This window comes from Arachis duranensis, chromosome 2 (assembly GCF_000817695.3).
Source record: "Arachis duranensis cultivar V14167 chromosome 2, aradu.V14167.gnm2.J7QH, whole genome shotgun sequence".
Classification (NCBI taxonomy): Eukaryota; Viridiplantae; Streptophyta; class Magnoliopsida; order Fabales; family Fabaceae; genus Arachis; species Arachis duranensis.
Window position 1 is genome coordinate 5040246 of NC_029773.3, and position 15313 is coordinate 5055558.

The following is a 15313-nucleotide window of genomic DNA, read 5'->3' on the forward strand; positions in this document are numbered from 1 at the left end:
AATTATTGAGCACTATTAATATTAGTTTATTCCCTATATGTTTTTACAATTTAATAAAAGTAGGGAAAAAAAAATCTCAAACAAAAATATAAGAGAAGCTTATAGAGTGCATGATTGGATCTGATCTATGTAATTAAGTAGCTTGTTTGTCATCAAAACTTATCGCATTAAAACATATTGACATAGTTATTGTGCATATATAACTTTTATTCAATAAGATATTAAAAAATATGATCGAGAAGTATGTCATTACAAATAAATGTTTATTGTTTTTCAAAGATGAGGCCTCCACGGGAATCCCATAGCTACAGTGATGGGTTGGAAGAAGGGGTATGCATAAAAAAGTTAGAAACAATTAAAAACAAAATGTTGATCATTTATTGATCGTAAATAACTTTAATATAAAGGTAAAATTATAATTCTCTATAGACATTTGGGTCAAAGTTAATTTTTTTCAAACTTTGAAAGCACAATCAAAACTTTGAAGAAACGTCAAAGAAAAAAATGGGTGAGAGTATCTGAAATATAATAAAATTGAAATTGATTTGATTTTTAAACAAAATTCGTTCTTTGAAATGTATGGAAAATGAGAATTTATTTAATCCTTTATTTGTTTAGAGGATTTTATTGTAGCTGAAATAATTTGGTGCATAAAAAATACAAATGTCATTTTTATCTTTTAGAAATTAATATAAAAGAGAAGGATTTCGAGAGGTGAATAGGTGGTGCAGGTGCGGCAGTATAATCTGGCAATCGGTAAGAATATCCAACTATTAGTATTGTTTGAAATGGTGGAAGTTGATGTTGTAAATAAAGTATACAAAATTAATTAATAAAATAATAAATTCAAATTAATTAAATTGATTCTCATTAAAGTTCATTTCAATTATAAATATTGATCTGTAAATGAATTTAATTTCTATTTTATTTAAAGGATTCCAAACACATTTTTTTTAATATCTAGTTCAGTTCATTTCAATTTCATTAACTTAATTTAAAAGATATTTAGTTTTAAACACAAATTTAGTATATATGTTTTTCTTTTTATTAACATAAGAATCACCTTCACAATGGAGACCTGTTAATTTCGTGGAGCTCTATAAACCATGTTTCTCATTTAGTTAGGGGCTACAATGGAGCATAATTTAAATTTTTGTGTAATATAGCTTCTAAACTCTATTCAAATCCCACTAAAATTCTGACACAAAATAATTACACTAAGATGTTGACCAGAAACACCTACATTAAGAATTTAATACCGAGCAAAAAAGAGTTTAATTACTCTATTAGTTCCTATAATTTTATCAAATTTTTAATTAGGTCCTTATATGTTTTTCTTTTTAATTAGGTCTCTATGCTAATTTTTTATTTTAATTTGGTCTCTAGTCACAACAGACATTAAAAAAACATTCACATGTGTTGAATTTACTAAAGTACCCATGTCTCTAACTCTACATAATCGCATGGTTCTGAAAACTAGACTAGACCAGCCATCGACCGAACCAGAAGTTGGTCGGTTTACTCCAAATGACGCCTTTTTTGTGTTTCATTAAAAAAAAAGGAAAAAAAGAGTTTCTGAATTGAGAAATGCAAAAACCAGTCAAACTACTCTCTCTCTCTCTCTCTCTCTCCCCTTTCACTCACATAGAACGACAGAAGCAGAAACCAGTCTCTTCCATCTAAACTCTTCCTTGAAAACCCTAGCATCTATAGCACCACCTGGTTTGTCATGGTCATTCGCCAATCCTCATGGTTCGTCGTGCTCGAAGGCCTTTCCTCGTTCGCCCAATGCCAGCGTCTCTAGCTATGTCATGCTCTGCAGCTCTTTGCCCGTCGTCCATCCATCATGTTCGTTGCCAGCTTGCCAGTGTTTATCACTAGCTTCTCGTTGTCGTCGCTCTCCCTCAAATCTTTGCTCACTGCCCTCGCCGAAGGTAATGCCTCCGATGCCTAGTCAGTGCTCAGTGTTTGTTCTTGCTTGTTTTTGGACTCTTGATTGATTAACTTTGTTATTGGCTTACTGCTTGATGATAAATTGATACTGATTCTTAATGATGAATTGATAATGGCTTGTTGAATTGATACTGGAGCTCCTTCAATGGTGAAGGTCATGATAGAGAAGATCGGGCTTGGATCACACAATGATGGATTGAGATGCGTTAATGGCACCACATAATGCCAAATGGAGTAGGGAGGAAGAGAAAGGATTTTTTTGCCTGATGGAAAGAGGAAGGAGAGGGGATAAGGGTTATTTTGTCAATATAAAAAAATTAGAGTGAATAATAACCTAAATATTTTAACTATAGTATATCCAATTTGGAAACAGAATGTTCTGTTAAACTAAATGTTTTTGTCATCGTAGAGACTAAATTAAAATATAAATTTTGGTATAGGAACCTAATTGTAAATTTGGTCAAATTATAGGGCTAACAGAATAATTAAACAAAAAAAAAACATAAATATTTTCTCATTTCATCCTTATCCATGTTGTTAAGAAAAATCAAATTAAAAGCCTAATGGGTTAAAAGGCAAATGAATTTGATTATTAAAATTTAATTTTTCTATATTTATAAAAAATCTACAACAAAATGTGTGTTGAGTAAACCCAAAGCTTTTTTTCCTAAAGGAGCACATAATCATTCACCAACTTGTGAAATTTTTTGTCTTTTTTAGTTTTTTTAATATTTTATTATTGATAAAATAATCACCAAATATGACCAAACAAATTAGATAAATGTAATTATTATTTGCCAATATTCGAATTAAATACATATAAGTGAATAATAAAGCCCGCAGTAAATTATTTTAGCTAGCTTCCACTTACATCAAGTGATTATATTGAATAAGATATATGGAATTGTTTTTAAAATCCAATTAAAAAAAAGAGACAACTACATACTTTATTCATGTGCTCAAAGAAGGGAATGGTCATGCGGATGAGTTATAGCTAAATTAAAAATACACTCAAATTCCTTACTTAATTGTTTATAATTCACTTTTTAGTGTGATTTCTCTTTAATTTTCTGAAATAGACAACATTCTAAGATAACATAAACAAAAATTCTTTTATCTAAAATAGAAATAAAGAAAAATAATTAAAAGCAAAAAAATATATGATCTACAAAAACAAATTCTCTGTACACACACATATATAATTTTAGCTATTCAAGAAAACATGCAAAAAAATAATAATAATAAATTAAGCAAAAATTATCATAAAAAGTTTGGTATTGTATAATATTGTAAACCCTATTTAGGTACTATCCTCATTGTAGTTAAAAATATTACTTATATTCATTTGTGTTTTGTGATTTTAGATAAAAGTATCTAACAATAAAAAAAAAGAATACATAACAAACTAGATTACAATAACGAAAAATGTTAACTAAACTTTTTTCTTTTTTCATAAGATAACTTCTTAATTAGGATTGGATTGACACAATTTTTTTGTTGTAAAACCAACACAGTTTTTTATTAGTTGAATATGCTCTAATGGTTGAAAAATCCACCAAAAATAGCATTCAACAGCAAAAATTCATCAGAGTTGGTATTTAGTTTGATGTACAACTTAGATCATTACTCTACTATAAAAGCAGCAGGCAATGCAAAAACTTTATATCCATAAATATTTATCTTCTATTTTTTTTGAATATCGAAGACACTTTTCTAATATGGTAGTTTCCTTTTCTCTTGCTATCATGTTATATTTTTTTTTCGTTTTTTTCTTGAATTCATATTTTATTTCTTGAATGTTAAATTTGAGTTCCTCAAAGCTATATGTGTTTACGTAGTTTCTATGAATATGTTAAACATATATATACAAATTGCATTACAAACATTATTGTTCACTACTAATCATATAAGCATAATCATTTATAGGTCAACATGAAGTTTATTTGCGAAGTGGTGATATTATCATTGTCAATTATAGTAATACAATCGAGCATCACATTCTCACGAGAACTTGGAAGTCCAAATCATATCAAGACAACTACTTTTTATACCAAAACGTTCGTACTGGAACCAGGAAAGGTTAGCAGACAAACTTTTTTTGATGTTGAGTTTCCAAGAGGCCACGTTGGAATCAAGAATTTACAAGCCGAACTAGTTGATGAACATGGAAACTCTATACCACTGTATGAGGCTTACCTGCACCATTATTTTGTTTTAAGATATTTTGAAAATATCACCATTTCACAACATGCTAATAAAAGTCAACCTAATTACGGTAAGTATTTTAAGAGAAACGATGGTGCATGTCAAACTTTCGTTAATTCAATTTCTTGGGGTCTTGGAGTTGACGCACGAAGAACTAGTACAGAACTACCAGATCCATTTAGAGTAGAAGTAGGTACGCATCCTGAGGATGTTCCGAAGGAATATGATGAAGAGAAATGGTTAATCAATATTTTGGTCATTGACACACGTGGTTTAGAAGACAAGAAAGGTTGCTCCCAATGCAGATGTGACCTTTTAGACGTCAAAAGTAAAGATTTGACAAACACAACAGGCATTGATGGAACACCATTGCCTAGTGATTACAAAGGAGGAATTTTTTGTTGCGAGAAGAAGTCTCAATGCAAATTACAACAGGGATACAATGAAAAACAAAAGAGAGAAGTTGCTATTAAATATACAATATCATGGGTTGAATGGGATCAACAGCAAGTGCCTCTTAAGTTTTATATTCTTGATGTTACTGATCAAGTCACATATAATGGATCCGAACCAATTCATCATTGCGCGGTAAGTGACAATTATTTTGTTTTAACTAAATGCTAAGACTTACACTTCATATATTTCCTATAGCGATATATTATGATATGTATTCGATTAGTCAAGCAATATTTATTTTGAAATAAAATGAGTATTAATAATTGGTTCATTTATCTACTTATCTAATAAATATCTAAACAAAAAATTAATTTACTGTAGGTAGAGTATTCTATAAATCCAGAAAAGATTGATGAAGGACACTACCATATTAAGAAAACAAATATTCCAATGACAAAAGGTGGTAGTCTCATCTATATTACTGCTCATGTACATTCAGGAATTGTTAATGCAACTTTATATGGAGAGGTAACGTTCAATATTTACCATAATTCTCATGCATAGTATTTACCATTAATTACTAATCGTAAAAGTTACATTTATTTAACTATGTACCTAAATTTATTTCTTAAAAACAATAAGATTATTTTCTGATTCATCATCATCATCATCATTGTAGGAAGTTAAATTTTCAAAATACAGTCACCATTAAGACGTATATGCCTTTTTATTTTTAATTCAGGATGGAAGAAGATTATGTGAAATTAAGCCAATATATGGAACAGGAAAAGAGGCAGGCAATGAAGAAGGTTATGCTGTTGGAGCGTCTGGTTGCTATCCAAAACCGGGCTCTATGAAGATTAAAGATGGTGAAAATTTAACTGCAGAATTTATACATGAAAACAAATATACCACTGGACTTATGGGGCATTTCTATGTCTATTTGGCAGAAGACTTACCAAAATCTTTGTAAAATTATTGAGCACTACTAATGTTAGTTTATCCTCTTTATGTTTTATAATTTAATAAAAAAGCAAAAAAAATCTAAGTAGCTTGTTTGTCATAAAAAATTATCGCAATAAAACACATTGACGTAGTTATTGTACATATGTAATTTTTATTCAATAAGATATTAAAAAGTATGATCAAGGAGTATGTTGTTACAAAAAAGTGTTTATTGTTTTTCAATATGAGGCCATAACTGCAATCCCGTCATTACCCGTGGTGGTTGGAAGAAGGGGTATGCATAAAAAGGTCAGAAAAAAGTTAAAAATAAAATGTTGATTATTTATTGATCGTAATGACTTTAAGACAGAGATAAAATTATAACTCTTCGAAAACATTTGGATCAAAGTTAATTATTTTTCAAACTTTGAAAACATCATCAAAACATTGGAAAAATGTCCCAAAAATGAGTGAGAGTATATGGAATATAATAAAATTGAAACTGATTTGATTTTTAAACAAAATTCTTTCTTTGAAATGTATGCAAAATGAGAATTTATTTTATCCTTTATTTGTCTAGAGGATTTTATTGTAGCTGAAATAATTTGGTGTGTCAAAAATACAGAAGTCATATTCATCTTTTAGAAATTAATATAAAAGAGAAGAATTTCGAGAGGTGAATAGGTGGTGGAGGTACGGCAGCACAGCAACCTGGCAAATCGGTAGCAATATCCAATGATTAGTATTGTTCTAAAATGGTGGAAAATGATGTTGTAAATAAAGTATACAAAATTAATAAAATAATAAATTCAAATGAATGGTAAGTCACGGTAAGTGATGAATGTACTATAAATGGATTATTGTTGAATTAATGAGGAATTGATTATATGAATGGCTTGATAGTTTGATTTGTTGAGGTAAACTTGGGAATTCGGATGCATTATATTGGAGTGGTTTGGTTTAAATAAGTGTGGAATGGTTTGAAATTAGATTGAATGGAATTTTGGTAAAAGTTGGCAAATTGATAAAATTGGTGAAAACTAAATTTGACCAACTTCGGTGCACTCTCACTTGGCGCTAGGAGTTTGGATTCGTTCGAAATTTTTCTTAAATCAAAGTTAGTTAAAAGATCTTTAAAATGATTTAAGAATGATAGAAAATCAAATTTTATAGAGAAAGATATGAACGATTGAAAATCGATATAAAAAATTGAATTATGAGATTATGCAGAAAACTATAATTTCTTATATGCGTGCCCACACACCATATGGTGCGCATGCACGGAATGAAGGCAAAGGAAGTATTCGTGCGTACGCATGACAAGGGAGTATTACAAGTTGTGCGTACGCACGATACTGTGCGTACGCACGATACTGTGCGCACGCACAAGCTGGGAATTACTTCGGGTGCGTGCGTACGCACAAGCCCTGTTTTCACACTTAAACTCTGTTTTCAATTGTTTGGTTTTTTCAACAAGCTTGTAAGCTTTTGTACCCCTAATTAAGGTCTGATACCTAGTTTTTGGGCTCTAAAATGAGTATGAGTGTATGAAATGGATTGAATTAAAATATTTCCAAATAACGATTGGTTAAACCGGATGAATCGTTACAGAGATGGTGGTTGGTCCTACCCGCGATGAGGACGGTGGTGTCATCCCGCTCACGTGTTAATGAGAGTGAGCAATTGATAAAAGACTGGGGATTAATAAACCCAGGCTTGAGGGATTAATAACGAATTGAGGTTAAACTATCTTAATAACAAAGTAGAGTTTTGGGTTTATGATGAATCATGATACTGATTGAGACTGTGGTCATGACTGACGTGAGTTTAGATTGTGATTATGGTTATTCTACTTAGAAATCAATTACTGATTAATGAATACCTGCTTGGGTAAGATGCAAGGATTGAGCTTGTCTCACTTGCTCTGGGTTAAGTAGAGATGGTGGCTTCGCCCTGCCCACAGTGAAGACTGTGGTGTTATCCTGCTCACGAGAAAACATAATTGATTTCTTGATAAAAAAAATTGAGATTAATGAGTCGATTGTTTTATAAATTGATAAAGAGATGAGGTTAATGAGTTTAATGAAGTAAGAAATTACTAAAATACACTGATAATGACTAAATATGGCCGAATTGGCTGGATATGGCAAGGTATGAGTGATATCTCGCTTGCGTGAATTGGTATGACACCCGCCTGGGTGGATGAGTAATGCCTACTTCGAGTTGTGGTGGAGAAGCACATGTTTGAGTAGACGAGTAATACCTACTCCAGATTGTGGAGAAGTCCTTGGGTAGATGAGCAATTTCTATCCGAGTTATAGTTTAAAGATAAATGAGTAATTCCTATCCGAGTTATGGTTTGAGGGTAGATGAGTAATTCCAATCTGGGTTATGGTTTGAGGCACCTACCTGGGTGGATAAGTAATTCCTATCCGGATTGTGGTGAAAACACCGGCATGGGTAGATGAGTAATACCTGCTCTGTGTTGTGGTGTTCCATATCCGAGTTAGCTATCGGATATGTGTCAAATTTGGCATTATAATTGACAAGTGAGCTCATGGTCAATAGGACAAGCATGCATCATTTACATTTGTGTGACTTGATTGGGTGTGCATCTTGTATCTGGATTGCCTTATTTGATTAATTGTATTTATATGCTATTTGATCTAATTTCTTTATCTATTATCTCTACTTGTGTATTTTTTATATTGCTTTATATGTATTTGAACAATTGAGAGGTCCCTTATGCTAGCGATGGTGACGCTGAGGGCTGTTTTCTATGAGATAATAAAAATTGAATGATTGGATGATGGAATTGAGTATTAGTCGAGATTGAAACTTCCTGGGTAGATGTAAAGGTCGTGGTTTGCCCCACTTACTTTGGGTTGAGAAATTGAGAGTACTAGTAAAACTGATAACTTATGTTGAGACTGAATGCCATTAATAATAATTGTTAGAGACTATAAAACTGGAAGGGTTTAATACTGAAATGAATAATAGTGATATTGAGAGAGTTAATAGTTTAGTGTTAGAAAGAATCGAGATTAGACACAGTTACCAAGGGCTAAGACTTAGTCTGTTTACCCTATTTGGATTAGAAAGGACACTAGGCTTGAACCTTGAATGATTGGAGTTTAAGAATTAAGATTGTCATGCCTTTTTATATTATCTCTATTTGGAATTATTACCCTACTGAGAACCTTCGGGTTCTCATCCGTTGTTGAATTTTGTTTTCAGATGCAGGACGTGGTGCACCTCCTTGAGCGTGTTGGTTTTCTCTCGGAAACGAAGACTGCCTTTTGGGTTTTCATTATTGCATTAGATGTTGTTATTTCTCCACTTTTGTATATGTATATGTATATCCCTCTTAGAGGTTGATTTATGGAGAAAACAGGTTGTATTTTGTTTACTTTTAGTTTGTATTATACTTTCTAGCTGGTCTTGTCTTTGCAAGTTGTGACTAGTAATTGTTATGTATTTTCTTTTGAATCTTATATATATTTCTGTCATTTTGTATATCGTTGGTGTTTCGAGTGCGATGCAATTATTATTCTGTCATCTTTCTTCACATGCTCCTAGCTATATTATATTTCTTCAATTTATATATATGTACTTTGTTTTTAGAGGTCGTAATATCTCACTATCTTTGACTTACAACTGCAGCATAAGGTTTTGTGTGGTAGGGTGTTACACCCCAAATATGACCATACAAATAACTAGATAAATGTAATTTTTATTCACCAATATTCAAATTAAATACATATAAGTGAATAATAAATCCGATAGAAAATTGTTTTAGCCTACATTTACATCAAATGATTATATTGAGTAAGATACATAAAACTATTTTTAAAATTCAATTAAGAAAAAGAGGCAACTACATGCTTTATTCGTGTGCTCAAGGAAGGGAATATTTTTTAAATTCCTTATTATTTGTTTATGATTCACTTCCTAGTATGATTTCTCTTTTGATTCTTTACTGATGTTAGCTACGGGTTATCTTTTCCTAAAATAGTTTTTGTTTGGGGTGGCAAATGGGCTAACCTATTCTGCCTTACCAAAAGCCCCTATCCAGTTTAATGAGGTGGTCCTGAAATTCTAATTTCACAACCATTTCAATAAATTTATAATTTCTAAAGACATAAAAAAATTATAATTTCTAAATTCACAAATATTTAAATATTTATGATTCTAAATATCTAATAAACATAATCATCAACCAAATCTTTTAAAACAAAATAATAAAACGAACATTATCCAAAATATATAATTAAATATCTACAAGTCTCTAATCAATCAAATATAGAATAAAATTGAAATTATAACTTAAATAAAAAAGAACATTTTAAATTCAATTATCATCTTCATCCTCTTGTAGAAACCTAAATAAAAACGTGATGGGCCTGACGGGTAAGCCTGTTCTGCCCCGCCGAAACTCGCCAAAGCCCACAAATTAGGCAGTACAGGTTAAGCGGACTTTTTTATTATGGCGGTCTCTGGCCCGCCTTTTCTGGTGAGTTACGCGTGCCGGCCCAGCCGATTTCAGTCCATTTGCCACCTCTAGTTTCTGTATAACTTTGTTTTCTAAATTGTAACTCCATTGATTATCAAAAAAAGAGACATGTTAAGATACCATAAACAAAGTAATTAAAAGCTAATATTTATGATCTACAATTTTAGTAATACAATCAAGCATGACATTCTCAGTAGAACTTGGGAGTCCAAATCATATCAAGACAGATACTTTTTATACTAAAAAGATCGTACTGAAACCAGGAAAGATTAGCAAAAGGTCTTTTTACGATGTTAAATTTCTAAGAGGCCACATTAGAATCAAGAATTTACAAGCCCAATTAGTTTATTAACACAGAAACTTTATGCCACTGTATGAGGTTTACTTGCATCATTATTTTGTTTTAAGATATTTTGAAAATATCTACATGTCACAATATGCTAATAAAAGTCAACTTGTATGGTAAGAATTTTAAGAGAAATGATGGTGTATATCAGGCTTATGTTAATTCATTTTCTTAGGGACTTGGAGTTGACGCACAAAGAACTAGCACAGAACTACCAGATCCATTTAAAGTGGAAGTAGGTATGCATCCTGAAGATGTTCCAAAAGAGTATGATGAAGAGATTTTTGTTCATTAATATTTTAGTCATTACCATACGTGGTGCAAAAGACAAGAAAGATTGCTTCCAATGCAAACATAACCTTTACAACGTCAAAAGTAAAGATTTGAGAAATGCAACAAGCATTGATGGAAACCTAATGTCTAGTGATTACAAAGGAGGAATTTTGTGTTGAATACCATCATATTTACCGTTGAATTTAGCGTTGCAGAATAACGGCATCTTTACCGGCAAATTTACTAGTAGCTAATTTAGGCGTCAAAGTCGTCATGTCAAAATATTAACAATGGATTCTATTTTCGATGGTAAATTCACCGATAATAATTGGAGAAAAAAAAAAGGCGCGACATTTAGGGTCGGATTTACTGGTAGAAAAATCCGACAGTAAACCCACTTAGTAGAATGATGTGTTTTAGTAACCCGCAATATGTTATCTCGGATTTATCAGACGGTAATTATACTCAAAATTCGAACCGCAAACCTTCTTCTCCCTCATTTGAATTTCTCTCTCTCTCTCTAACCCTCTTGCCTCCCACTTTCTCTCTACCCCTCTCATCTCTCCGACAGCCCTCTCCTTTCCGGAAGCCCCCTCTGATGCCGACAGCCCCTCCTTCTTTGACGTTGTTCGTCATTTTTACCGTCATTGTTGCTGATGTCGGATTCTGCCACTGCTGCTGCCATTGTCTTTGCCGCTGTTGCTGTCGCCGCTTCTGCCGCACCCTTCTTCTCGGTGCTGGCGCTCTTCTTCAGGTAATGCTGCTAAACTTCCCTTTTTTGTTTAAAATAGAAATAAGGTCTGATTTGTTATTATAATTTTAATTCTAATTTGTTATTATAATTTTGTATTCGTTATTTTGGTTCTGATTTGTTATTATAATTTTGTGTTCGTTATTTGGTTTTGATTTTAATTAAAATATGTTTTGAGGTATTGTTGATTAAGTTATTGGTTTGATGATGAACAAATTAAAACACCTAAGTAGTTAGGAACTCAACTAATTAGTTAACTGATTAAGTTATTTTTTTATATATTGTGGCTATTTTTAAGTTTTAATTTATGATTGAGGTTGGTTGAATTTGTGAAAATAGTAAAAGTGGATATATGTCCAACTATAGGAGAGGTTATGCTAAAAAATTTTCAAATAATATAAATGTACACAAGATTTGTGTTGTATTTGTTAATTTATGTGATTTAAAGTGTCTATGAATTTTATCTTTGCTATTACATTGTTTTTGTGATTAGTGTTAATTAATATGTTCTTTGCAGACATGACGAGAGGTAGAGGTGTCACAGATCGACCTCGTGGTCGTGGTAGAGGGAGGGATTCTACTGGTACCCCTGGGACTTCTCAGTCGTCCTCCTCCTCTACTTTGACTACTCCTGTGACGTCACAGGAAATGGGTGTATAGGACCAGCCATTCATGATGGTCTCTAACCCTAACTATGTGGCTCCTACTACTGCTCCATCCCCGTAACCAAGAAGTCATCCGTTTGCTTCATCAGAGTGGAATCCTCCACCACCTCCTCTGCTCAGTAGCACACTATCTCGACGACGATGCTTCCAGTGGCAGACACTGCAGTGCCAGAATCCTCTCACGGATCCAAGCTAGATGCCTCTCCACCACCTTCCATCGTACGGATGATGATCTGACTTGATGGTTTGACGGCGTGAGTACTATTTTAAGTATTTTACATGCAACCATTTTAGTTAGTTTGATTAATTTAGTTACAGCCAATTTTCTAGTTTTAATGGATTTAGGTTATTAAGATAGGTTCGATTTAGGTTAGTATCTTTGAACTATTGAAAGTGTTTGAGAATTCTTGATTATTGATGGATGTTGCTGCTTAAGTTATATAATGCCATATAAATGAAACTACTAATCTTAATAAATTGAACTGCTTATTGTTGATTGATGGATGTTACTGCTTGATTCTTGATTATTGTTTGTTGATTGTTCATAGATGTTGTTGTTTAAGTAAATTGTTGATGGATAGAGTTTTTGGCGCATTCTAGTCACAGATGAAACTTTGCCAAAATTTATAAAAAATATAAATATAATTGAAGTTTATAGATTGCTTCAAATAACTTTTTAGTAAACTACTAATCGTATGTTTTCCATTGACAGGTTTGCGCTAAAAAAAATGCATGTACACATGAGTTTACTAATGTCATCAAGCTGATATACGACCACGATGGTCGAGCTTCAAGAAGATCCCAACTGAGACTAGAGAGCAATGGTTTCAGAAGTGGGCGGTAAAAACTCCACATATTCAAGCCTTAGTTAGTTTATATATTCTATTTTGTTTAATTATGTATTTAATTTTGATTAACTCGTACTTAATATTATTTCTACAGGAGAAATTTGTATAAGACAAGAATTACGATCTCATGATCGAGAAGATCTTTGACTATTGAATGGCTACGTGACTTCAGTAGATGTTGGAGGACGTACGTGAGCACCGCAACCATCTCACCATTTGGCCCTGCCCGGACATTAACAAAGCACTGTACGCCTATTGGGAGACTGATGATGGGTCACTGCACTGCCCGCAATCATCTAATTCTTTATCAGCCATTTCTATTTCTTGCTAGTGTATTCTTGGTTGGTTCTTAATATCCATGTTCAATTATAAGAATTAGATGGTCTTTTATGGTGTGTATTAGACTTTTTCATTAGAAACTCTTGAAGCTTTGGAATTTTTAATGAAGTTACATCTTCCCAATTGATATTTACAAATTGCTATCGAATATCTCACTACAAATTATCATAGCCATCTTAAATTCTTTCTGTAAAGTGTTGTATGAGCTGGTGCAATGGAATTTTCTAATCTTCTTTCCTTGTATGTGTAAGGTCACTTGATAGATCTGGTATTCCTTTCAGTATCTACAGTTTGTTTATGAAATTCACTTGCTAGTATTGCATGTTCCCTAACTTAAATTACTTTACTAGCAAAGATTTATATTTTGTGGCTTGCAGGTTATAGATTGCTTTAGTAAATTAGTATTTATGAAAGTAGTCCTTTGCTGACATTTTATTTTTTCTTAGGTGTCTTGTTCGAGTTTGGTGCCTCCCGATACAAGGGATACCTTATATCAAACCTACCACCTAATGTAAAATCATCATTGTGATCAAGTTTATGTTCATTTTAAGGAAGAGGTGTCTTGTTCGAGTTTGTGTTCTCTGTTTTCTGTTTATTACAACCAAATTATTTTCTTCTATTGGTATTATCAATTAGATTTTTTTTCTAATTATAAAAAATTATGATTTTATCTATTTAGTCCTCTTTTATACACGTATCTTAAGTTTAATCAATTATGACATAAAGAAAATAAGTTATAGTAAAAAAAAGGTACAATATATTGTATTCTAGCAATTATTTTTTTAAATATCATGTAGAAGATTGCGGAGGGTTGAAAACCACCGCATTTTTTTAAAAAGCACCTATCAGAATTGTGGCGATTTATAATCGCCGCAATTTTTTAAAAAATTAATACAGGAAATAGCGGTGGTTTTAATTAAACTGCCACAATTCCCCAAAAAACCGCCTCTATTTCCCGGTTCCCTTGTAGTGGGTTCAAGCATTGCCGTCTCACAAACAGAACTAGCAGGGCATCGACCAGGTCGTCGAAATATATCGGTGGGTCAGCAACTTTCATGAAAACAAAGGCCAGGCTGGTATGTGACTTGTTTCATTAAGAATTAAGTTAAGTTCGTTTAGTCTTAATATAATGTTATTCTTACTTAACTTAACTTGTGGTTTCAAAATATATAGTCTAAGTCGTTGGATCATGATGCGACGATGGCGAAGTCCTTCAAGTATACTCACACCTTTAAGGAGAACAAGGAGAGATTTGCTGATCAGCGGGCCGCGGATCATTATGTGAGTAAACATCATGTAATAAAAAGTTTTCAATTAACTACAACCATAATCATAAAATGTGTTACGTAGGAGCTCTACACGCAAATATTGGATCAATCTCAGCCTACTGGAGACGATGGCAATAACTCCGCTGCATCAGTCGTCGATCCTGACATGGTTAGAAACGAGGCCACATATGAACCGTACAAAAATCACGTTTATAGAATGGGAACATTTTTTGCTGACAACCTCCGCACATCCACATTGAGACATTCATCCTCCTCTGCTACCAATGGGCCTGTCGATCCCGAGGATGGCGCCGATTTGAGGGAGCAGGTGCTGCTCCTCACTCAGAGCCTTCAACAACAGGCTCCGCAGCTGTGAGAGTCTGAGGAGAGGTATCAGGCGATCCTTTCACACATGAAAAACACAAATGACCTCAGGCTGGAGCGGAGGCGGGAGCTAGAGCAGTTTCAGCTGATGGAACGCCACATGGCGCCATACGAATGTCAGATGCGCGATGGTAGTAGCGGCACTGCTGGTGGCAGCGACGCTGCTGGAGGCACACAAATATTATCGCCTTGGCCGCTGCCTCAGTAATAGGACCAGTGGGACGATGCCGATGATTATGACAATGACTATCAGGATTTTTATACACTATTTGATTGTATCATATCCTCTGTTATTTGACTTTTTATTTTATTTGTACACTTGATAATTTGACATATTTAGCTTCAATTTTAGAATTTGACTACTAATTATGTAAAAAATAAATTTAAATAAAAATTTAGAATTTGACCATTAATTTCATAAAAAAAA

The 15313-nt window shown here is 32.9% G+C and overlaps 1 protein-coding gene and 1 pseudogene across 1 annotated transcript; both read left to right on the forward strand.

The window, feature by feature from the left end:
* The first annotated feature begins 3885 nt into the window (after positions 1 to 3885).
* Positions 3886 to 5527, forward strand: LOC107473080 (uncharacterized). The gene is made up of 3 exons (XM_016092610.1): positions 3886 to 4746; positions 4936 to 5082; positions 5297 to 5527. Exons 1-3 carry the CDS (start codon positions 3886 to 3888, stop codon positions 5525 to 5527), a joined length of 1239 nt encoding a protein of 412 aa, XP_015948096.1.
* Positions 5528 to 10175: 4648 nt separating this feature from the next.
* On the forward strand, positions 10176 to 10810 carry LOC127744879 (uncharacterized; annotated as a pseudogene).
* The last annotated feature ends 4503 nt before the right edge of the window (positions 10811 to 15313 follow it).

Coding starts and splice junctions, on each gene's coding strand:
- LOC107473080 (XM_016092610.1), top strand. CDS start 3,886: ATGAAGTTTATTTGCGAAGTGGTGATATTATCATTGTCAATTATAGTA. Junction 4,747..4,935: donor AACCAATTCATCATTGCGCG/GTAAGTGACAAT, acceptor AATTTACTGTAG/GTAGAGTATTCTATAAATCC. Junction 5,083..5,296: donor ATGCAACTTTATATGGAGAG/GTAACGTTCAAT, acceptor TTTTTAATTCAG/GATGGAAGAAGATTATGTGA.